The sequence below is a fragment of the Pisolithus orientalis genome (assembly GCF_024613125.1).
Source record: "Pisolithus orientalis strain OTSU chromosome Unknown F5J12scaffold_8, whole genome shotgun sequence".
Classification (NCBI taxonomy): domain Eukaryota; kingdom Fungi; phylum Basidiomycota; class Agaricomycetes; order Boletales; family Pisolithaceae; genus Pisolithus; species Pisolithus orientalis.
This window is the reverse complement of record NW_026260789.1, coordinates 1,030,427-1,055,724: the sequence shown is the minus strand read 5'-3', so window position 1 is coordinate 1,055,724 and position 25,298 is coordinate 1,030,427. Positions and strand designations below refer to the sequence as shown.

The window sequence follows — 25,298 nt, the reverse complement described above, 5'->3', positions numbered from 1 at the left end:
TCTCCGAGCCACCAATACTGCCTCAAAAAGACACCGTCAGATAAAGTGAGAACATGTGTGGGGAATTATTTTGGCTTCTGGCAGGGCACCCATTTATTAAGAATATACTCCTTGAGGAGTGACTACCATCTGAAGATGTGAGTTTTCTAAGGTTCTATTTACTGCGGTTCTTTGCTCATTACCTTTTGCAGTCGGCTATCCACACGCCCTCGCTGCTAAATGCACTCGAGGAACACAAGTTGCCGGAAAACATCGTCGGGGGTCCAACGCATTCTCGCGAGTACTGTCGGTTAGTACTATCCTTTCTTATTGTTGTCGCGAAAAGAGAAGGGTGATTTCACGATACTCATTATGACATAGCGTGGTACCCAGCTCGTGACGTGGATGTTCAACATAGGGCAGGAGAGGCCAATGTTGCGGGTTACCTAAAAGTTGGAATTTCCTGTGGCTCGCTCACCAAAAAGCACGATGCCTGCCCAACCTCCGACTGAGCAGCAGCGGAACCACGCTGATTTTCCGTCAGTTCCAATTTTGAGGAAAATTCCACGACTCCTGGTTCCAGGTGGGAATCGGCCACCTCTCACCAGCGATTGTGCCTGCACAGTGTGCAGAGGTAATTTTCCATCATCCCTCGCAATTGTGACATCAGCACTGAGCTCAGTTACGTGTTGTGTAACAGATAGTGGTCACATCAACTGAGGATCGAAGTTGACCGACAGACCCTCGCCCCCCCTGGTGAGTATGTTCCTTTTCCTGTATCAAAGCACGACTAGAACCAGCGAGGATGGCACCAAAGGATGTCACGCTCTCTTTACGTAGTTCCCAAGATTTCGGGCACTGATACTTCTTATTAGTATGTACTTCACACGTTCGCTTCCAGACGTTCAGCATCTTATGCCTACCATCACAGCATTACCCTTTCAAGTGCCAATAGTGGTAGTTCAACTTTAGAACGTCACGTCCGCAAGCGCAAGGGTCCGTTTGACCAAACAGATGCACACTTGCTGTGTTTAGCTATGGGACGTTATAGCTTGAAGCTGTTGGATGCATTCTAGATCACCCCCTGTGCGAAAAGGGAGTGTGGTAAACAGTCCTCGAATGCCGATCCCCAAGGGTCCAAAGCTCCGGCTGCTGCCTTGAAACGATGAAATTCAACCGGCACACTTGATATCGTTCGAGGAGGTCACTCTTGGAAGACAATCGAATTCCCGTGCTCGTGCTCCCAGCTACGCTACCTTGGCCCTAGGTGGCATCCTGTGGCATATGCATGCCTGCCATTACAATAAGGTGAGCGTCGCAGGAAGCACTTACATATATTTTGCCATGTCCCTATGCACAAGGCCGCAGCCCGAGCCGAGCTTGTTGTGTAGAGCCCGGCGGCTCGGCTCATGGCTCGGCCCGAGGCTATGAGCCCTCACAAGCTGAGCCGGGGCTACGCTAAATCCATTTATTTGCTGTCTAGTCTAGTGGCACTATCTGATATTATAAGTGTGGATTGTGGCGTCGGTGTCCCCGTGTGGCCTCCGTGCGCCGGTGCCGTCTTTTGAATTGCTTTTGGGGCGGGGCCCCGCGCCTTCGTCGATGTACATAGCTCTTCTAATGTTGTCGTTTATATTACGTCGCGCGCACGTCGCTCGCATCTAGGAACTACATAATGAATATGCACACTCCTATCTGTGTGAGTTGCGTGTTACTTGAAAAAGGCAGTGTTGGTACGAGCGTCAGTATTACCTCCGTAAAGGGTGCTCTCGACAGTTTCCCTTGTATGATGTCAGCTTGCGTAGTTTACACAACTCGGTCCAAATGCTCCAAGTTCATTGTCGTTAGAAACGCAACAGGTGCGCTTACTATGATGGCTTTGTACAAGCTTGTACTTGGCCCCTTCATCAACCATGCTGGCAGATCGGGCAGCTACTTACCTTGTCACAACAACTGCACCACAGCTGACGAGTTGACAGCCCGCAACCAACCTTCCCTGTTACTCTTATATGTGCCGCAGCAGACAGATCAAAGATGGGCCTCTTATGCTTCCATCGCGTTGTCCGATAAGAAGCCTATGACATGTTTTTTTTCGGCCCAAGTTGCCTGTTATCCCAATGGACTCACATGTGATGCTGCGGAACGTTCACCTTCACAGTTGTCTTATGACGATACCGAAAGTTGGTCAAGACACGTTTACTTCCGGGTTGCCAAGTAATATGCAAGGATTGCAAGCCCCGCAAAGCTTTTGAGCAGCGTGTAAACCACAGTAGGAAACACCCTGATTACATTAGGAAGTTTTTCAGAAACAAGCTGGGAACCATCCCTTGCTATGGCGGGCAGTCATCAAGTAGGAGTGGCAGAATGTGCTGGCACTTTGCAAATCAAAAGAGTGGCGTTCACTGACGAAGACCGAAAGAGCTCGGACCTACACAGCGAACGCCACGTTGTTCACACGGGATAGTTTCATGTTTTTATTTTTTATTTTTATAATCCTCCTTGAATCTTCGCTGGATAGGTGTGGAGAAAGTGACAAGGACAGACGACCAGCTGGTCGTTCCTTTTACTGCCAGGGTTTCGACCGTTTCAATACATAATGAAGTGTATGTGATGGCAGGTGTTACTCATTTGGCCTACATCTGACAAGACATATGGCAGCAACAACTCTGGCCATGAGCCCCATCAGTAAATCACTTTTGCTGGCCAGAGCTGGCCAGAGCTGTCCAGCACTGGACAGATTCCCTAGGACTACCAGTTCACAAAGCAGTCTACTGATGCCTCACAAGCTGAGCCAGGACTATGATAAATCCATTTATTTGCTGTCTAGTCTAGTGACACTATATACAAAATAGCTGTGGCTACAGAGCCAACAAATCACAATTAAAATATTCTTGATGCTGAAATCTTATAGAGTAGGGTGAATATGTGTAGATGAAATACTTAGTTACAAGATATTGAGGTGCCAAGCATCAGGCCAATGTCTGACCCATTTTTACAATTATTAGTCACTTGTACCAGAGATCTAGTCCAATCCAGGCATCCAAATTTATGGTTTACAGGGAGAAAGTTATGCTATCAAGAAGCACTCATCAAGTGTGACAGAAGAGTGATAAGTAGGGTGTTGTGGTTGTGTTGCGCTGGTGCCAGTGACTGTTCAAACATTCATTGCCAATGGTGTCACCTGGCCAAGTACAGTACACTTGCTCATAATGCATACTAGTTGCATGAGCCATTTCCCTATGCAATATAACACTAGAGGATAGGGCTGTTGGGGACGGCAGGCACCTTGTTTACAGACATGCCATTGATTCCCATAATTTATGGCTAGCAATCAATATTTGTACCAGTCTAACTTTTTCATTGCAGTGCTGTCAGAGGTCTCGCCCCTTTCTCGCCATGTTGGCATTGCCACCCATGCTCTAAATGCAGCCCATCTCCCATCCTTTCCTCCACTCCATCACCTCATTATATGCTAATGAATCATTGACAATGTGATATTATTCTTCAGAGGCTTTGGTGGGCATCTTCTAAATTTCCCCACTTCTGATGAAGCACCAATTGGAGAGATGATCCCTTCAGATAATGAGTGCATGCACAGGAATGTCAGTATCAGGAACTCACATGTTGTTGTTGAACACAAATGAATAGCCATCCAGAAAGGCAGGATATATGCTGCATATGTACCCACCCAGTAACCACATGACATTGATGACCCCCAAGCACTTGAGGATGTAGTGGACTTCATGAGATTGTGATGGAGATCAGACATTTGAAGCCATAGACAGCTGACATCAGTCAAATTGCAGGGCATACACCTGCAACTGTAAGGCAAATGATGATACTCTTTGCATCTGCCAAACTTGAAACCACATGTAGCATATTTCTACTCAGAGAATGTTAATGCATGATGGAAATGAGAAAGACATACCTTTGCATTCTAGCTTCATGGACAAGTAACACATCTGGCACAAGGGCATGTAAATATCTAGGTCTGAGGGTGTACAGTGGTTGGTGATAGCTGATGCCATGCCCTGCATACCAAAGGTGATGCAGAAAGTGCAAGACAAGGTGGGTTCTGGGGAGCTTACACCCTTCAATGCATACATGGCATTGTTGCACAGCTGGGGCAGGGATACAATTTGACTGTTGTGCAATTTTGATGAAAAGATATTCACTCAACATCTGGGCAAATATCTGTGACAAGAGGACCAAAGGCTTGTGGCTCTCAATTGTAAGACAATGTTAGACTGGGAAAGAGCCAAAGTGACATAGATTGCACTTGCACCAAACTAGAGTACAAAGACACATGCCTTCAAATCACTGCCACCATCAATTGGTCTTCATCCACATATAAACTCTTGGGCTTGGAGTTCGAACAGATGAACAGGGACAGTCTAGGCACACAATTGTACATGGGCACATGCCTTCAATTCACTGCCACCATCAATTGATCTTCATCTGCAAGTTAACCACCTTTACATTTGAGCTCATTACAATTGTACATAAATGCAAGTACATAAATGTGCACCAACAAATCTTTGCCCATGTGACTTGAATTGGACCTTGTAAAGGGGAATGTTCATGGATGTTGAAAAATGAGCAATGAATTTCAAGGTGCAGTGACCTTGTAAACAAGGTGAAATATGTAGGATGAAATGCTGACATAATGTGTGACCTTTGTGACAGTTGTAACTACAAGACAGTCTACAACTTCCAATAGCTAGTCAACATCGTTTGCATCACATTCCACAATTCCTTGCAATGCATCTCTCCACAAAACTGTTATGCCCGAGTGCAGTGACTTCTTCAAATGGAATAGGCATGAAGCGCTGTCACACACCAAAGGTGTTTGGTGAGGTGGACATGGATGTAGCTGATGAATGGAGGTGAAGACCATAGCCCTCATGCAAAGAAGGACAGCCAGCAATGTTGGCAGTCATCCCTCACACAAGAACAAGTTGTCAATGCCAAAGAAAAAGGAGGAGGCAAGTTAAGTGCCAATAAAATTCTTAAGCGCCCATGTATGGCATTCCAGTTTTCGACATATCTCCACCAATTCTGCAGACACCGAAACCATTCCCACACTTGCTTGTAGTGCTCAGCCATGCGATCCTACCTTCCAGGATTGGAAAGGATTTGTGCACTCCACACGTTTCTACAGCACTCCCTCCAAAAGATGCTCATTTCGCTAATTCTTCTGATATGGCTGCCTCCACATCAGTCATTTCGCTTGTCCCCTTTGCTAGGGACCATGGCTACATATATCTACCAGGAGTTCCTACCAGCTTCTGTCCTGAAGCGTCCTGGTACATCCCACCCTCATCTGCCCCCTCTCAGCCCATCCAGCTTGGACAGCGTGTTCTTTTTGTCGGTGTGACCTCCAGGAGGATGTTCTTTGGTCGCCTCAGGTCTGTCATTCGCTTGGAAAGGTCTTATGTGGTCGTTTCAGTCTCTCCAGTCCAAGAAGCATATGGATCCTTCCTCCCTGCCCCCTGCAACATCTTCATACCAGTCTCGTCCATCATTCTTCCAAAATTGCGACAGCTACAGTATAATCTACTGTTCTCCACTCTCCCTGATCGCATCCATGACGAGTATGATGCACATCTTGCCTCCTTGTTGCAAGATACAGCAGAAGACGCTCCCCCTTCATCCTCTCTTCCAACAGAGCCTCGTTCATGAAGTTTTTATTTGCTTCACTGAGAGGATGGTTTGGGGGGGAAAGTTGCGATCCCCTATGCTCCTGTCACCCCACAGACCCCCAAAGCTTGACCCCTGTTGACATCTGACTCACCCTGTCTGCTTTTGGATGTACTATATCAGCATCAGATCAGCGCTGCCTCTCTGTCATCCCACTTTGGCCTAGAAGCGATCTCTTCAAGATGTGACATGCACAGCCTCCCCCTGATGTGATTCCAGTGCACTTTCCCAGTTCCTGACATTGCTTGACTCATACTGTGACATTCTGACTGTCTTTGACTCACCTATTGCCAATACTTACCAATCTTTTGACTTTGCTTACTGATTCTTTGCTTTTTGGCTTACTTATCCTTACCAATGCTTACCAATGCTTTCCAAGACAATTACCCATCACTTACATTCCTTACTCATCAGTTACCAATCACTTACCAAGTGTTTGCACCTTGTTTTCCATAGGCGACGCCCCTGTACTGTATATAAGTCACTGTGCTTAGGTAGCAAAAAAAAGAAGAAGACATCAGAGAGCCCCTCTTGCTCGCAATTTATCATCTCTCAGTAAATCATTCATCAGCTTCGATAGTTGAGACTTTATTAAGGGTCTAGCTATCATCTACTTTGCTTATCATCATCTATCATCCATATACTTCACTCCAAGCCCTCCCTGAGCTCAGTACAGCTTAGGACATCAAATTAAGTCACCATCCATCCTTCTGTAGGCTGACAGCAGTCTACCCTATCACTTTCTATCACATTCTTGCTCCCTCTTTGTCAGGAGCACCCCCAACCCTCAGCACTCATCTTTGAGTGTTGTAGCTCGCAAAAACCCTCCCAAAGAACAGGTTCTACCATCTAGGTACCGCATAGGCACACCACCACTCATTTTCATTGTCTTTTGTGTTGGTTTTGGTTGGTTTTCACCACTGAACCTCACTTTGACTCACAGCGTGTGAGGTGGGAGTCTACAGGCTGAACTTATCGTAACCCCTATGGCTGAGTTATCACAATAATCCGACAGAGGTTCTGTCTGCTGGTGAGTCCCTAAGGTTGTTTGCACAGAGAGAGAACAAGGATGAGAGCGAAGGGATGAAGCTCAGTTGCAAGCTATCAAAAAACTGCAGATACAGGACAAAGTACATAGGATTATATACCCCTAAGTACGAGTACCATACCAGTTGCGACAGACATGTCGCGACACGTATCTGCAGTAATCAACAAAATGATCAGTGAAATAAATAAGAGTCATATGGTGTCAGTGATGGGGGTAGGGAGGCAATGAAGGCTATACTGGCTGGCACAATCAATGTGCAGCGAGGAGCCAGACACTGGAACTATAATACAACAAGTGAGCAATATAAATGAGTCAGAAACGAGTCAATGGAACAAGAAGGGAACAAGTCATCCATCAGAGAGGGTGGTGGAATACTGGATCACAATGGCAACACAGTCTTGACAGGTATTGGAAATACCTTGACAGCAGGAGATCTGTACGTTCCCTGGAGCATTTGAGCCCCTAAGATGGCAACGATTATGAGAGACGTGACAAGGCCATGATGCATGTGACCGCGAAGAGTCAAAAAAGGAAAGACCCCTGATGGAGGTGTAACATCACCCCCCCTCTAAGGTCCTCAGACCCTTGAGGATGGGCTGGAAGTCACATTGGTGGGACGGGCAGGATAGGGGTCAGCGAGTAGTGAAAATGCAGGGGCATGTGCGAGTGGCGACAGGTGATGGAGGTGATGGAGTCTATGACTCTTCGAAGGCCGGAGTATAGTGGGAGCCACGTCCATTGTGGCAAGACCAGTGTCCCAAGTAATGGCACTGGTAACAGGTGTGGGGATGAAGGGGGTGTCCGTCAGGCATGGGAGACTGTCCTCCAAGGTAGAAACAAAGTTGATCCGAAGGGATGGGGACAAAGGGACACACAGGGAGAGGGTTGGCAGCGTAGATGGTGTTGTGATATTGTTTATGCATGCCAGCCCAAGAGGCATCCTGCAATAAGGTCTCCCAAGTGGAGTTGTGAGTCCCAGTTCCCAGACAAGCACCAACCTCTTTAAACAGTTCTCCAGAGTTGACAAACCCTAACTCCATAGCATGCCAAGCCTTCTCCTTGTCTTGATCAGTGATCTTCTTTTTGCCCGAAACCAATGGTTCCTCTTGTTTTGGGTGAATTTGATCAAGAAGTCTGGTGGAAGGTGGTGCAAGATACCCATCAACTTGAGAAGTTCGAAGATGATGGTAGGCTCCTCTGGTTATGGCCTCAGAGATATCTGAAGATCCCTTCTCCAGCATGTTGATCATGATTACCTCCAATAAAGGGGCAACCCCAGCAAGCTTCTGCGTACATATTTTGGAGATGGCTGCATTAATTAAGTCTGTCGCTCGGTAGATCTGAGACAACAGCCTAAAATATTCAACCTGTTCTGGTGTGCACCCATCAATGTGGTCCCCATCATGGAAGATGTCAAGTGCCCGAACAATGTCCAGGTAGTCACCTGCTGCGATTGGTAGTCACAGCTGGTCATCCCTGGCAGCGGCTGCACTGGTGAGGAGGTTGAGGGTGGCAAGTTTGGCATGTCTGGGGTAGGTAGGGAAGGTGGTGCGTAAGTTGGAAGGTTGGGGAGCATCAGTGGGATCCTTGTTGGCAGGTCCACTATCAGAGTCATGGTCAGTGTGTGCCTTACCCTTTCCCTGCTGGTTACTGTCCTCACTGAGGGGGACTCTGGCCTTTGGGATCGGGACACATCTAACCGAGAGGCCCTGGAGTGGACACAGTTCTCAAGTCCAGGGGACAAGGGGCGATAGTGGATGGGGCTGTGACAGCAGTGAGGAGTACCCAGAGACACGAAAGTTGGCAGGGGATGTTGGAGGTGAGGTTGTGGCATAGATAGTGATGGGGGGAATGAGCTCATCATCGTCAGTGTTGTGAATGGATTCTGAGGCACGAGGGAGGTCGACATAGTCATTTTTGGTGTTGACTGATCAAGGGGAATCCATTAATTTTTGAGGTGTCAGGTGAGTTTGTACTGGTCAAGTGCTTCTGACATGTGATCTTTTATATGTTCTTCAGGTTCCCAAGTATTAGATGAATGGGGGAACCCTTTCCACTTGACCAGGTACTGCCTCTTTCCTTGTCGACCATCAACCTTGTGATTGATTATCGACTCAACCTCCCACTCAATTTCATCATCCACCAATTCTGGAAGGGGTGCTGTGGGCACAGCCCCATAAGTATCGTTTTCGGTGAAAGGAAAGATCCGAGAGGCATGGAACACAGGGTGTACCTTCCACGTTGGTGGTAACTCCAATCAGAAGGTGATGGGTGAGACAACCTGAGTCACTTTGAACAGCCCAAGACATCAGGGTGCAATCTTGTCACACTGGTTCTTGATACGAAGATGCCCAGTATCCAGGAGAACCTGATCTCCTACCTTGGGTGCAACATAAGACCCTTTTGAGTGCAAACACATCAGATCTTGTGCCTTCTTGTGTGCTAGGATTGTGACATCTCAGTTTGATGCCAATCGTTCTAGCCTTTCATCCATGGATGGGACCACAGTGAGCCGAACCTCTGGATAAGGGGAAGGTTCATATCCAAGGAGTAGCGAAAATGGAGTCATTCGATGGACTGAATGAATCTGGGCGTTGTGGGTGAATTTGGCAGAGGGAAGCTTGGCAGCCCATGAGTTTGGGGCTTTGGCATAGTATAGGTGCAAGTATCCTTCCACTTCTTGGTTTACCTGTTTGCTTTCTCCATTAGTTTGCAGATGGTATCCAGTGGGAAGCTTGGTTTTGACCCCTATCGCTTTGTATAGTTCCTTTGTGAAGGATGAGGCAAACTGGGGTCTGCAATCTGAGATAACCAACTCCAGGATTCCATATCGAGAGTATATGAATTGATGGAATAGCCAGGCGATCCCAATGGAGTCAATTGTTTTATGACACAGAATGAACAGGGCAGCCTTCGTCAAACCCTGATTGACAACCATGAGAATAGAGTCATATTTGGCTTCTCCTGAGATGGTGTGAGTCAAAGTGAGGTTCAGTGGTGAAAACCAACCAAAACCAACACAAAAGACAATGAAAATGAGTGGTGGTGTGCCTATGCGGTACCTAGATGGTAGAACCTGTTCTTTGGGAGGGTTTTTGCGAGCTACAACACTCAAAGATGAGTGCTGAGGGTTGGGGGTGCTCCTGACAAAGAGGGAGCAAGAATGTGATAGAAAGTGATAGGGTAGACTGCTGTCAGCCTACAGAAGGATGGATGGTGACTTAATTTGATGTCCTAAGCTGTACTGAGCTCAGGGAGGGCTTGGAGTGAAGTATATGGATGATAGATGATGATAAGCAAAGTAGATGATAGCTAGACCCTTAATAAAGTCTCAACTATCGAAGCTGATGAATGATTTACTGAGAGATGATAAATTGCGAGCAAGAGGGGCTCTCTGATGTCTTCTTCTTTTTTTTGCTACCTAAGCACAGTGACTTATATACAGTACAGGGGCGTCGCCTATGGAAAACAAGGTGCAAACACTTGGTAAGTGATTGGTAACTGATGAGTAAGGAATGTAAGTGATGGGTAATTGTCTTGGAAAGCATTGGTAAGCATTGGTAAGGATAAGTAAGCCAAAAAGCAAAGAATCAGTAAGCAAAGTCAAAAGATTGGTAAGTATTGGCAATAGGTGAGTCAAAGACAGTCAGAATGTCACAGTATGAGTCAAGCAATGTCAGGAACTGGGAAAGTGCACTGGAATCACATCAGGGGGAGGCTGTGCATGTCACATCTTGAAGAGATCGCTTCTAGGCCAAAGTGGGATGACAGAGAGGCAGCGCTGATCTGATGCTGATATAGTACATCCAAAAGCAGACAGGGTGAGTCAGATGTCAACAGGGGTCAAGCTTTGGGGGTCTGTGGGGTGACAGGAGCATAGGGGATCGCAACTTTCCCCCCCAAACCATCCTCTCAGTGAAGCAAATAAAAACTTCATGAACGAGGCTCTGTTGGAAGAGAGGATGAAGGGGGAGCGTCTTCTGCTGTATCTTGCAACAAGGAGGCAAGATGTGCATCATACTCGTCATGGATGCGATCAGGGAGAGTGGAGAACAGTAGATTATACTGTAGCTGTCGCAATTTTGGAAGAATGATGGACGAGACTGGTATGAAGATGTTGCAGGGGGCAGGGAGGAAGGATCCATATGCTTCTTGGACTGGAGAGACTGAAACGACCACATAAGACCTTTCCAAGCGAATGACAGACCTGAGGCGACCAAAGAACATCCTCCTGGAGGTCACACCGACAAAAAGAACACGCTGTCCAAGCTGGATGGGCTGAGAGGGGGCAGATGAGGGTGGGATGTACCAGGACGCTTCAGGACAGAAGCTGGTAGGAACTCCTGGTAGATATATGTAGCCATGGTCCCTAGCAAAGGGGACAAGCGAAATGACTGATGTGGAGGCAGCCATATCAGAAGAATTAGCGAAATGAGCATCTTTTGGAGGGAGTGCTGTAGAAACGTGTGGAGTGCACAAATCCTTTCCAATCCTGGAAGGTAGGATCGCATGGCTGAGCACTACAAGCAAGTGTGGGAATGGTTTCGGTGTCTGCAGAATTGGTGGAGATATGTCGAAAACTGGAATGCCATACATGGGCGCTTAAGAATTTTATTGGCACTTAACTTGCCTCCTCCTTTTTCTTTGGCATTGACAACTTGTTCTTGTGTGAGGGATGACTGCCAACATTGCTGGCTGTCCTTCTTTGCATGAGGGCTATGGTCTTCACCTCCATTCATCAGCTACATCCATGTCCACCTCACCAAACACCTTTGGTGTGTGACAGCATGCTTCTTGTTCTTCCTTGAGGACTGATCTGAAAGAAGTATCAGACTTCTGATCATCTTCTTCTTCTGAACTAAGCGCAACTTCCGAATCCCTAAAACGGGATAGATACAATAGGCAGGGATTGGTGGCTGTAACCAAGGGACCTAGTCTTCCTAATGGGATGGGCAGTAAAGGGGGATTCCTTCCAAGACCAAGTGGATTTGGTCAAGGAGGGTCAGGCAGTCTTGATTTCTGTGAGTTAGACACTTTAACGAGAAGTGGGAACGAAGGCTGAGGGAGGATTTATTTCTCGAAAGAAACCTGTCAGTGTAGAGAGGTGGTAGCACAAGTGACTTTATGTGTAGGGAGACATGAGCACTGACTCTAGGGAGGCGATCTATTAAAGCCTAATGGCTGCCTGTAGAGCAGTGGATTTGATTGAGGGTAGAGGGATGCCTTTCAATTTTGTTATCAATCTTGTTAGGTTGAGTTGGAAGGCACAGTAGAGTGGGCAAGTTAGTCTTTACACTGAGGGAGACCAATGAGCCTTTATTGAAGTGTTGATGGTTTGTTGGAGTTCAGTAACCAGGGACAAGTAGACTTTCATGAAGAGGTCAACAAGTCCTGAAAGCTGTGTGGAGTTTTTCGATTTTGTTATGCCTGAGTGCAGTGACTTCTTCAAATGGAATAGGCACGAAGCATGCGAGGTGGGAGTCTATGGGCTGAACTTATTGTAACCCCTATGGCTGAGTTATCACAATAACCTGACAGAGGTTCTGTCTGCTGGTGAGTCCCTAAGGTTGTTTGCACAGAGAGAGAACAAGGATGAGAGTGGAGGGATGAAGCTCAGTTGCAAGCTATCAAAAAACTGCAGATACAGGACAAAGTACATAGGATTATATACCCCTAAGTACAAGTACTGTACCAGTTGTGACAGACACGTTGCAATGTGTATCCACAGTAATCAACAAAATGATCAGTGAAATAAATAAGAGTCATATGGTGTCAGTGATGGGGGTAGGGAGGCAATGAAGGCTATACTGGCTGGTGCAATCAATGCGCAGTGAGGAGCCAGACACCAGAACTATAATACAACAAGTGAGCAATATAAATGAGTCAGAAATGAGTCAATGGAACAAGAAGGGAACAAGTCATCCATCAGAGAGGGCAGTGGAATACCAGATCACAATGGCAACACGGTCTTGACAGGTATTGGAGATACCTTGACAGTGGGAGATCTGTACATTCCCTGGAGCATTTGAGCCCCTAAGATGGCAATGATTATGAGAGATGCAACAAGGCACGTGATGCATGTGACCATAAAGAGTCGAAAAAGGAAAGACCCCTGACAGAGGTGTAACAAAAACTTGTGAAGATGATGGACCAACTCCAGTGATGTATCTGCATCACTTTCCAAAATGCAGGCCAGCTCAAGTTTCTTGCAGAGCTGAATAATTTCAGAATGTGGAACAGGCACAAGTTGAGGTGTGATGTCTTTGAGTTCTTCATTGTCTGAGCAGACCTCAATGATATTGCCCTGCTCAACTGCTATTTGATTCTGGACCTCAGCAACAATGGCTGAATCATTGTTGAACTGATACCTCTGCTCCCCAACTTTGGTTTCCTCCCTAGCTGCAAGAATCTCATCAGTGGTCATCAATGTGCCAAAGACATGGTTGCGATCTTTCAAGGTCTTGATAGAGTCTAAAAGGTCTTCTTCAGTGGCTGCAAGCTGCAGTGATGGCCTGATGGGCAAAATGCAGGAATTTTGATGGTAAGGCCAGTCTGGTGAGTTGCTGCAGCTGTGAGCTTCTCAACTGCTACTAATGCCTTTGCAGTGTCACCTTCTGCATCCATGACAGCTGTAAGAGCTGCACACCAGTGCTTGTCAATGTATGAGTCACCAAGGAGCTGCTGTAGCTTAGTTTCTGCTGATGGAAGAGACATGCTCTCATTGGTAGTGACATTGCAGAGGATACTGCATGCATGTGGATTGGTGTGTGTTGGATGGGATGTTGGTGCATGGGATTGTTTGCCAGGATCTGCTTGGATTGCAGTGTGAGCCCAGCAGTGCTGGATTGTTTCAGATGTAACTGAATCCCAAGCCCCTTTAGCCATTAGCATAGCTTCACATAGATTGATTTTGAAGATGGAATGTTTGCCAGCATCATCCAAGTCTATGGCACACTTGCAAAATTCTCACCAATACAATGCCTTGAAGCATTGGATGATGCCTGCATCAAGGGGCTGGATGAATGATGTCAGGTTTGGTTTGAAGAGCTCTAGCTGAATATGATGTGGGGTGTATGATATCAAGTGTCCAGCAAAATTGTCAATGAGTAGACAGATGAACCACTTCTGAGCACCCATCTTCAGGTCAAGCATCTTGACCCACCTAAGGCTCATGAGTTCAGTGGTATTTTCACAGTGTAAAGTTTACTCACTCTTCAAAAAGTTCCATCATCATCCATGCTTTTGTATTGCTATGGTAATAAAACCCAAATTTCTGTGGTGATTTGTTATTGAAAGCCCTTGGTTTTTGTGATTGGCCAATGTAGAAAAGAGGCAGCTTCTCACTCCCACTGGCATGCACAGCAAGTCCAATGGTGATGTGGAATTTATCTTTTTTCTTGCCACTCATCTGCCTTGTTGCAAGTCCTTGGTTTGGAGGGGCACTATGGATGACTCAGTTTCAATGTTCACAGGGAAGAATAAGTTTACACACAATGCAAAAAGGCCTGTTTCATTGAAATTAAAGACATCTTCTGGTGGAAATGTTGACAAGATTTTCTGTAAGCATTCTCATTCTGCTTCAACATCATCTGGGTCCACTGATCCTGCCTCACCATGCCTCTGATATTCCTTGATTTTGTAGGCTTTGTAGAAGGGTGCAATCCATCCATCACCTGTAAGTCTGCTCTCTTCAGGGACTCCAAATGCCTTCTCAAATCATGTCCACTTCTCACAAAGCATGGGCCCATTCACCATTTCCCCCTTCTCTTCCATTGACCTGACCCATAAGACCAATGCCCTCTCAACATTGGGGCTGGTGACAGCTTGAGGACACTTTCTGGACAGTGCATTTGGATGCAAGCTGACACACTGCTCCAATTCTGCACAGTTTTTCAATTTTTGTGAGAGTGTTGACTGTGTGAACTCCAGGGCTCCTTCCTGCAATGTCTTGAAGTGGTCAACAACATGTTCTTGGGGTGTGTCTGGATGGGAGAGAATGAATGCAAAAACAGTAAGCCAATCATGCAGTGTGAGGTTCTCTCAGTGTCTATTGTTTTTGATAGGCTTTGCCAAAGTTGCAGGGGCATTGGGCTGAGCCTCTGCTTGTGGTTTCCAATGGTATGGAGCTGGTTTTGGCTGTGGTTTGCATGTCTGGAGCTCAGGAGGCATGGCTTAGATGTGAATGTCCTCTCAAAAACACTTCATTCTTGAAATATGACTAGAAAATTTTGTGGACAGCCTTGAGATATGCTTGTTTGGCTCCACCCCAGGCCACATGTATGATCTCATACTGCATAAACCAAGTGCTGACACTATTCATTATGCATTATGCAAATATTTGCCATTTTCCCTGCAAGCCACTGTGGCTACACCCATAAGTCCTTGCAATATGACATTTATGCATTACTAGCTTATGCATTATGAGCAAGTGTACTGTATGATGAAACCGTCACGTGCACGAAGTTACTTTCACAAGCTCTTGCCCTATCAAGATGTGCCTGAGCCTTGGGCAATTGCAGCGCCCTCAACAGAACGCCGCACCCAAAGACTATCTATTTCCTCCAAATCAGTTTTAGCTCAGTCCAGCTCAATCAATGGGCTTGGCTATAACCCATACCCATTCGGGACAGGCTATAGAGTATGGGGTATGGGGGTGTTTGGGCTTCCTAAGAGCTATTCGGGGGGAGTACGGAAAGTTGGGAAGTGGGAAAATGTATGGATTAGGAGGGTGTCGATTGCCCACAGTGGATGTAGTGAAACACTTTTACCGCACAAACTTACGCCACACAATTTCCGAACTTCGGAGTCGCGCGACCTGTGCCGGAGATTGTGCACTGGTGCACGTAGTAGCCGGAGATCGGTGCACTACTCGGAGGAACGCCTCAAAGCGCTATGTGTATCATGCCAGCCACCCGCTTTATATTCGAGCATAGTATGCTGGACCAACTCTTCTCTATCACTCACACATCCCCTTCCGGCTGCCGAGCGTCCTCATACCCAGCGATCCGTTGTCTTTGTACTATAGCCACACTCCCGAAGTGTTTCTCTGCGGTTAGGAGAATCGGGTCCCAGTGTGTGATTCATGCATCCACCCTCCAACACGACTCACTTCCAAAAGTTCATTGCCATCGTGCGTGCATTGGTACTCTTGTGGATGAGCCATCACTGACATCCTCTCAGCTTAATCGCATATGGTCACAGAGTTCAAGTAGTGACACCCCCATCACCAGGTGGGTCGCCTTCATTATAGTGGCTATGCTCTTCTCCTACCAACACAATTCCCTCTGTGTTAAGAACCGCTTCCGAGTCACTAATATTGCCTCGCATAGACACTGTAAGTAATTAATACACGTAAGAAGTGAGAGCGCGTGTGGAATCACTTTGGCAGGGTCCGTCTATCAAGAAATTACTTCTTCCTGATGAGCGGTCAATGTCTGACATGAGGCTTCCTCCGATCGAATCCATCGATGTGAGATGTTCTGTTTACCGCGGTCCTCTTCTACTCAATGTCTTTCGCAGCCAACTATTCATGTGCCCTGGCTGCTAGATGCAGCTGAAGAAAGACGCAAGTTATCGGAGGACGTCGTCGTGGAATCCAACGCAGTCTCTATGGCTTCGCTAGTTTCGGTTAGTACTGTCCGATTTATTGTTATCATGGAAAGAGAAGCAATTTTTAATGGTGTTCGTTACGACCCACAGTGCAGTACCCACACGGGTCGCGTGGATGTTCAAGATAGAGCAGGCGGGGCGAATGTCGCGGGCTACCGTCTTTCTACAGGAGAATCCGCCATGAATGTAAGTGCTTAGCCACGACTAAGTTATTCTTGGCTACTTAGGAGGAGTAGTCCATTTCCTCAGGAGGTCTGCATCTCTGGAATGGAAATACGAATGAGGTGGACATTCGTTCGGGGCAAAGCCCACCACTGGTAGGTCGTGCAAGGAGGCTATTACATTATGTTCAAAACCTGGGATTTCTAGCCTGCTGTAGTTCGCGTACCAGGAAACATGCCCCCCAAAATGCCAGCCCAACCTCTGTCCGAGAAGCAGCAGAACAGTGTTGATCTGACCTTAGTTTCCACCTTCAGGAGAATTCGGCGACTATTGGTTCCGGGTGAGGACAAGCTACCTCTCACACAGAAGGCCATTTGCATCGCGCCTGCACAGTGCGCAGAGGTTAATACTGTATCATTCCTCTCAGCTGTGGCATCATCACTAACCTCGAGTTATGTAGCAGATAGTGGTCGCATCAACTGGCGGTCGAAGTCGACCGACGAATCCTTCCCCTCCTTGCGAGTATGTCCCGTTTCCTGATGATGGTCAAAGCATGGTCACAGCCAGCGAGGATGGGGCTGGAGGTTGTTGCACTCTATTTGGGTAGTTTCCAAGGCTCCGCGCCCTGACGCCCCTTGTTAGCAGTTTATACTTCACACGTTCAGTAGGTTCGCTTCCACATGCCCTCTTCGCTCTATTTTCGTGTTACCGTCATTATGATGTAGTGGTAGTATGTGTATCTCTATCCTTATTCCACTTTCTTGCTGTGTTTAGTCATGGAACGTCATAGGCTGAAGCTGAGGGATGCATTTCAGGACCACACTCCTGCGTGAGAAGGAAGTTTGGCGGACACTCCCGTGGCATAAGCGCTGATCCCCAGAGTTCAACGCTCCAACTGCCGCCTTGCAACGGTGAAGTCCGACTGACACCTCGACATTGTTCGACTCGAAAGTTGTTCTGGAAGAATAATCGTATGTTCGTGCCCCGTGCCCCCAGTTAGGTAAGGCCGTAATACATTGCAGCTTCCTATGCCCGTCCTGTGGAGAGCTGTTCCGAGGGTCCCACGAATGACGACGTGTTGCAACATCAATATTCTGCCTAGAACTTCGATCATGCCAAGCCGATGCAGTAAGTACTTAGATATTCTACACAGAACAGAAACCGTGACTGCCGGTCTTTGTATCTCGGGTGAGTACTTGCATTCGACATGAGGATGTCTGGGTCTGATACTCGAGTGTTCTCTGCTTCCCACTAGGAGGACGATAAACAGGCATCACTTACGGTCGGGCACCAAGTCATTGTTCATATTTAAACCATTTCGAGATGTTCGTCCGCAGTCGCGAAACTGCACCCAAGGCCCGGATCCGCAGAAGTACTCGATCAAGTCCAAGTCCCCCGAACCACGTTGCCAGTTTCACCGAGACTCCTTTTATACTCAAGGAAAGACACCCGCTAAGTATGCTCGACCAATGTCATTTTATCACTCTTCTGTCTTTGCTTTGCCCGCTGATTACCGGGGTGTTCTCGTAACAAGCGATCCACCCGTAACATGCATAATCGATCATCCTTCGTACCGGTGCACACGCAATGGCACGTTAATGCCCTGTTCCCCAACTATCCTGGGCCTAAGCAGCAATCCTCTGCTAAGTTCCACTCTCGTATCGGGTCCGTCTCTCATCTCAAAAACAAAATTCCTCACTAACACCGACATAACCGCCTTGGGAGAGATTAATTGGCAATCGCTGATCGCCCAAACGCAGCGGAGAAGGCGCACCTTGAACTCAGTCAGCGCAAAGCCCTTGCCAACGCAAATCCTTGGCCCTTCCATAAACGTCAATATGTGTCGGTATGCCTGAATATCCTGCGCCTTCTTCGGAATACCATCTTTTTCCAGCCACCGTTCCGGACGGAAATCCATTGCATCTTCTCCCCATAGTCTGGTAGATCTGTTGACACAGGAGACAGGTATACCAATATGAGTGCCACGAGCCACGGTGATGCTATTGACAACTTCGCCAGACTCAGTGATGAGGGGTTCTGAGAGCGGGATAATGTCATCCTCCGTTGCCTGGAAAAGTGACCTTAGACCAAGAAGTACAACTTCACTTGTCACTAGACGCACCACACGAACGATGTCTATCAGAGCAGGATGAACTCGCAAGGTTTCATGCAACACAGCGTCAAGGTACGGTAGACTGCTTTGCAACTGATCATACGTCGGTTCTTCACCAAACATCACGAGTTCCTGTCGTAACTTGTTTTGTATGTCGGGGTTCCCAGCCAGCTCAAGTAATGCCCATGTCAAAGTAACTGCAAGCCTTGATTTTTAACCCATGAGGCGTGAACTAAGGGATAACTTACTAGACATCGTTTCGTAACCAACTATAAGTAGACCTCTCATCTATAGATGGGAGAAAAAAGCAAATACACCCGGCAGTGAAAGTTCTGCTCACTCACTTGTGCCAGAACCTCTGCGTGAGTCAGATAAATGTCAGAGTTCGAGTCGTTGGCTTTCACTTTGCGTAATATGTTTGAGAAGGTGATCTCACGTAGTGATAATGAAACATACACAGCACTCCAATGATCGACTTCTCTTTCTCATCAAGAACTCCTTCTTCCTTCTCCTTCTTCACCTTTGCTAGCAATTCCATAGAGATATCTTCCATACATCTTTGCAGCTCACCCAGTAGGTTAGTCCTCGCTGTCGGTGCGTAACCCAGGACAGGAAATACTCGTCCGAGCAAGAGGAGACCAACACTCAGGGCCGATCGTTTGGGGGACGCCACAAATGTGTCCAACACCTTGGTTACTGAAGATGATTTGCCGTCGAGAGCACCGAAATCATGAGAGAATCCTGCAAGCCCGATCCCATCAAGTCTGGAACAATCAGTTAAATCGGATTGGGTGACTGAAAACGAAATTAACTTACGAAATATGGTTCATCCTTGATTGACAACTCCTCAGCATCCCGTCGTTGCGGGGAGGATAAATTCAACGCACCAACTCTGGACTTCGATGACAGCACTATCTCCTCCGCCAGCATCAATCGTGGCTTCCCATGTGGATTTCGCCTGGATTGTCGTTCTTGATCCGAGAGGCAGTAGAGAAGGGAGGGCTTACCTTGTGAGCACAATTGTAAAAAATAGGAGTGAGATTCCTTACAGCACCCTGGCTGAACGCGGGCGCCAGCGCCTTGCGTTGCCTGAAGACGAAAATTTAACAAATAACTTCCACTTGCAGGCCGCCTGTGCCTACCTCTTGTGGTCTTCCCCTTCTGCCCACAGTACCCCCCGTCCAAACTGAACGGAATAATGAGAAAGGAGGCCATCAAAGGCTGAACATAGTACACACGGTCTGTTCATAGAACAATCTGGTCGAATCAGTGAATACATACGTCCATGATTCTCTGGAAAAGAAGTGTGCAAGTCCCCTTGGGTCACATAGCATGATCTTCTTGCCACCTAGGGTAGTGGGGACAACGTAAGCTGCACCATATTTCTTGGTCCAAGCTTCGTATAATGCTCCGGTATCTGGTGATTGGGCAATTTGCTTAGATGCGCCAAATATGAAGTCGGCTCCGGGTGGTCCGCGAAGTCTAGTAGTCTTGAAGGAACCTTGAACAGCTCGAACGGCACCACTAAGTGCCCAGATGGCAGCAATGACTGCTGCGAAGTCGAGTGGAGTGACTGAGTGAGTCACTGCTAGCAGGTGGTTGTGGATATGTTTGAGTAAAGAAGACAGGTCCATGATCGTATGGATGAAGAGAAGGGTGGGAGGTTAAATAGTGCAAGAATAGCTCTCCGACCTGGATCTCCACCTACTACTTCCAGACTATCAAATAGTTTCAAATAGCTTCCACTGGCCATAGGGGACCCGTCACAACTATTCCTATATTCTCTCGAATGAGGGGTGCGCCTAAATGATTCATGTAGGTTGTGTCGATACCATCCCACTATTGGGCAGTTTCCACAGATACTGGACACACGGCAGTTTGAAAGGCAGAGAAGTGATTTGGAAGTGATGATCTCGTTCCCACAACACATCTGTGAAGGTCCCCCACAAAATGTCAGTTCACAATGCCCCCCCTTTGAAAACAAGGTCGGCACAGCTGCAACAGGTATGCAGTGTAGCCCGCTCGGACTCCAAATACCAACCATCTTGTTTAGATGCTGACCGCAGATGAGAGGCCAATCTTAGCATCCATGCATACTGGTGGCACCTACACCGCAGCGTTTGGCCTACAGCTTCAACGGTAAGGGTACAGTAGACCTGAGGCGATGGATGATTCACACATTTACCGCACAACCACGGGCGCCCAAATTTTCTGGTCTCACACGACGCGTGCCACGAGTACGGGTGAGGTGTCGAGTGATAAAACCTAAAACCTCCATCCAATTATCTGTCAAAAAGTAGCGAAAAGAAAAGTTAGCCACGGCAGGCCTCCACGTAGGAGACGCAACTATCAAGTGACGTGTCAAGTCAAAACTACTTTGGGTCTTTCAGAAAAGGAAGGCAATGCGTGGTTCCAAATGTTGAGGCACTGAAATTGAAATTGCTCGCAGTCGCAAGCCTCAGAAAGGTAGACCTGTTCAATGCAAACGAGGGATAATGATCAGGCCAGCGATACGTGGATACTTTGGGAGAGGCACTACGTGGCGTTGATGCGAAGTACGCTACGTTGTACAGGCCCTTTTATATTGTAGAGGATAGGCACGAAGTGTCAACGTAGACGAGTGGGATAAGTAAAAGTAGTAGGGATAAATGTGGTCTGTCATGAGACAAATAACACCCAAGGACATACTATCAACGTCAGGTTGAAACCCTACATACTATGATGGAATGTCAGGAAGCTTCAGTTCCATGATTTGAACAGTGTAGTTGCATTTTTTTTTTCGCTGCGTGCTAAGTTGGCTTGTTTGCGTTTTCCCCCGACTTCTCCCGCGATATTTTTGCATTACTCTCTCGTTTCGTTATAGTATTCCACCGGCTTGCTACGGTTATCGATGTGGCTTCCAAGGAAACTCGAACTCGGTCAAATTGCTCGCAGCCTGTCAGCGCATTCCTGGTCACAGGCTAGTCCTAGAGATAGTCCTAGTTCTGTAGGGTCATAGTATAGCACCACACACATTGCAGCCTCCTTTGTTCCATGAACTGTTTCCGAGGGGTCCCATGTACATATTATGTAGAACCTTGATGCTACTAACTCGATATGGTGGATATTCCACACAGGTTGTAAACTGGGGCTGCCGGTGGTCGTTTCCACTTGCTCGCGGTGTAAGCATATCCAGGTCAGAAGATCTGATACTCAAATGACCTTTGCTTCACATAGGATGATCAAAGGGCATCCCCTTTTCATGCATGGGACCCCCAGTCATTTGGCATATCAAAATTGCCTCAGGATATTCAAATCAGCGGTTATGACCATCAAATGAACCCATGGCCTGCCCCCGCAGAACTCAGTACATGATCATTTCCAGGCCATGGCATATGGCAACATCTTATTGTACAGTTGTGGACAAGCAAACTCGACTAGTTTTCATGGTTGAGATTTTCTGGCTTCGACAAACATCTAGTACACATATAAATGGTTTAAACAGATAATGTACATTCCAATCTTGACATCTGCACAAGCCAATTTTTCAAAACTGACAGCTGACCCTTGATCATGCCAAAAATTTGGCACCACCCTTAAAAATGAGGCTAAAAATGCAAAAAAATGCAGAATAGACTGTATTTGCTGAGCTGGTTGTGTTTCTAGTGGCTTGGAGGTCAGAAGACCAGTGGCTGTGATGAAAAAAAGTGGTGCACCAGAGGTTTGAACAGTTTCTGTGACCATGGCTGGAGGCCATCCCAAGAAGAAGTCAAAGAATGTATCAGGTCTCTGCAATCAACACCAGCAGCAGCCCTTCAACATTAATCACCAGCCAGCTGACTTACCTAATGCAGAAGATGTCAGTGATGACTCCGAAACTGGCTGCTGGCAGATGGAAGTCTATGGGATGAAACCACAAGGGTACAGAAGTGAGTTTGATGGGGACAAGTCAGATATCAGTGAGGAAGATACAGGGGAGGGTTTGGATGATGAGGAGTTCTGCAGGAGATTGGATGAGATGGCTGAGCAGGAGGATGACAAGGACTGTGATTGGATTCCATAACAGTTGTGGGAGCACAAAGGCAAGTGCACATCCAAAGAATCCACTGCTTGGGCTTACCACTTTGTTAGCACCAGTGGCATGGCCAAAAACATATAAGAAAGGCCCAGATGTGATGAGTAAATCAAAATGCACACAGAAATGATACAAGAAACAATGGAGGAGCCAGACTTGCCTGGATGCATTTGGCTTTGCTAATGACATAACTCTGGTTGTGCATTGGGTTTCAGTTTTCAACTCTAAGCCCACAGTGACATTGATATTTTGCCCACAGTCTGCAACAAAAGCCAAAAGTGAATCCACATTGTGACAGTGGAGGCACAGCCACAGTCACCAGTGAGGGTTACCATCCCAAGAGTGCACAGTGCTTCAGTTCTTTCCACAGGGTCAAGTTCTTGGAGCACAGATCATGAGGACCATGCCTGTGTGGACATGGTGCCTGTTGCTGCTGAGTCAGCAAGAATAGTTGAACATGAGTTTGAATGCTTATCAGATGTGGAGGCCCAGGAGGAAGAACTTGAGATGACAACAAATGGTGGCAGTGATGGGATAAGAGGCTGGGTGGATCTGTGTAACCAGATCAGAGCTGATCTGAAGAGAAAGGGAAGAACACAGTCATTGAATCAAATCAATCAGCTACTCATCTTATTGAATTTTGCCACTCTTCAACCGTGTGGAGTCTCACAAACAGAAGCAAGCCTCCAAATTGCCAAACAGTGGAGGGATGGGGATGCCACATACTTTGCTTGTTGCATCTGTATGCTTGCATGCCATTACAAGGTGTTTAAACAATTGCCACAGGAGAAACAAGGTGGTGCTCAGAATGCATGTTCATTTCTTAATGATGAAGCCATTCAGAGCTGCTGTTGGTTGTGGCTCTCCAATCTACCTACTGGGCAGGTCACACCATGCACCATGCAGCAGGCCATGCATACAGTTATCCTCCCTGAGCTTGGGATCATACCCAAGCATCCCATTAGTGAATGGACTGCCCATTGATGGCTCATCAGACTTGGTTGGAGACACACAATCATCAGGAGAGGAGTCTACATGGATGGTGTGAGTCAAAGTGTGGTTCAGTGGTGAAAACCAACCAAAACCAACACAAAAGACAAAAAGAGTGAGTGATGGTGTGCCTATGCAGTACCTAGATGGTAGAACCTTTGATTTGGGTGGGTTTTTGCAAGCTACAACACTCAAAGACAAGTGCTGAGGGTTGGGGGTGCTCCTGATGAAGAGGGAACAAGGATGCAATAGAAAGTGATAGGGTAGACTGCTGTCAGCCTACAGAAGGATGGATGGTGACTTAATTTGATGTCCTAAGCTGCACTGAGCTCAGAGAGGGCTTGGAGCAAAGTATATTGATGATAGACAAGGATGAGCAAAGTAGATGATAGTTAGACCCTTAATAAAGTCTCAACTATTGAAGCTGCTGAATGAATTACTGAGTGATGATAAAATGCAAGCAAGAGGGGCTCTCTGACATCTTCTTGTCTCTTTTTGCTATCTAAGTACAGTGATTTATATACAGTACAGGGGTGTTGCCCATGGAAAACAAGGTGCAAACACTTGGTAAGTGATTGGTAACTGATGAGTAAGGAATGTAAGCGATGGGTAATTGTCTTAGAAAGCATTGGTAAGCATTGGTAAGGATTAGCAAGCCAAAAGGCGAAGGATCAGTAAGCAAAGTTAAAAGATTGGTAAGTATTGGCAATAGGTGAGTCAAAGACAGTCAAAACATCAAAGTATGAGTCAAGTAATGTCAGGAACTGGGAAAGTGCACTGGAATCACATTAGGGGGAGGCTGTGCATGTCACATCTTGAAGAGATCGCTTCTAGGCCAAGGTAGGATGACAGAGAGGCAGTGCTGATCTGATGCTGATACAGTACATCCAAAAGTGGACAGGGTGAGTCAGATGTCAACAGGGGCTGAGCTTTGGGGGTCTGTGGGGTGACAGGAGCATAGGGGATCACAACTTTCCTGCCCAAACCATCCTCCCAGTGAAGCAAATAAAAACTTCATGAATGAGGCTCTGTTGGAAGAGAGGATGAAGGGGGAGTGTCTTCTGCTGTATCCTGCAACAAGGAGGCAAGATGTGCATCATACTCATCATGGATGTGATCAGGGAGAGTGGAGAACAGTAGATTATACTGTAGCTGTCACAATCTTGGAAGAATGACAGATGAGACTGGTATGAAGACATTGCAGGGAGCAGGGAGGAAGGATCCATATGCTTCTTGGACTGGAGAGACTGAAATGACCACATAAGACCTTTCCAAGTGAATGACAGACCTGAGGCAACCAAAGAACATCCTCCTAGAGGTCATACTGACAAAAAGAACACACTGTCCAAGCTGGATGGGCTGAGAGGGTGCAGATGAGGGTGGGATGTACCAGGATGCTTCAGGATGGAAGCTGATAGGAACTCCTGGTAGATATATGTAGCCATGGTCCCTAGCAAAGGGGACAAGTGAAATGATTGATGTGGAGGTGGCCATATCAGAAGAATTAGTGTGGAGGTGGCCATATCAGAAGAATTAGTGAAATGAGCATCTTTTGGCAGGAGTGCTGTAGAAATGTGTGGAGTATGCAAATCCTTTCCAATTTTGGAAGGTAGGATCACGTGGCTGAGCACTACAAGTGAGTG

The 25,298-nt window shown here is 46.9% G+C and overlaps 4 protein-coding genes across 4 annotated transcripts; 2 read left to right on the top strand and 2 right to left on the bottom strand.

Annotated features, from left to right (window-relative positions):
• Positions 1-3,310: 3,310 nt before the first annotated feature.
• On the bottom strand, positions 3,311-4,085 carry F5J12DRAFT_781625 (uncharacterized protein; the record flags this gene model as incomplete). Its single annotated transcript, XM_051742575.1, has 4 exons — positions 3,311-3,431; positions 3,601-3,718; positions 3,908-4,010; positions 4,068-4,085. 4 exons carry the CDS (start codon positions 4,083-4,085, stop codon positions 3,311-3,313), a joined length of 360 nt encoding a protein of 119 aa, XP_051601948.1.
• Positions 4,086-15,934: 11,849 nt separating this feature from the next.
• On the top strand, positions 15,935-16,885 carry F5J12DRAFT_820402 (uncharacterized protein). The gene is made up of 4 exons (XM_051745263.1): positions 15,935-16,196; positions 16,247-16,354; positions 16,427-16,522; positions 16,573-16,885. Exons 1-4 carry the CDS (start codon positions 16,158-16,160, stop codon positions 16,786-16,788), a joined length of 459 nt encoding a protein of 152 aa, XP_051601947.1. The 5' UTR covers positions 15,935-16,157; the 3' UTR covers positions 16,789-16,885.
• Positions 16,886-18,059: 1,174 nt separating this feature from the next.
• Positions 18,060-20,715, bottom strand: F5J12DRAFT_972033 (cytochrome P450; the record flags this gene model as incomplete). Its single annotated transcript, XM_051750105.1, has 11 exons — positions 19,850-20,715; positions 19,754-19,797; positions 19,619-19,700; positions 19,499-19,569; positions 19,428-19,442; positions 19,068-19,375; positions 18,956-19,014; positions 18,860-18,899; positions 18,621-18,808; positions 18,273-18,566; positions 18,060-18,215 (listed from the first exon to the last, which is right to left on the bottom strand). Exons 1-11 carry the CDS (start codon positions 20,243-20,245, stop codon positions 18,060-18,062), a joined length of 1,653 nt encoding a protein of 550 aa, XP_051601946.1. The 5' UTR covers positions 20,246-20,715.
• A 1,617-nt stretch (positions 20,716-22,332) lies between these two features.
• Positions 22,333-22,653, top strand: F5J12DRAFT_781622 (uncharacterized protein; the record flags this gene model as incomplete). Its single annotated transcript, XM_051742574.1, has 1 exon — positions 22,333-22,653. The coding sequence occupies one exon, from the start codon at positions 22,333-22,335 to the stop codon at positions 22,651-22,653; it is 321 nt and encodes a 106-aa protein (XP_051601945.1).
• Between the last annotated feature and the right edge of the window lie 2,645 nt (positions 22,654-25,298).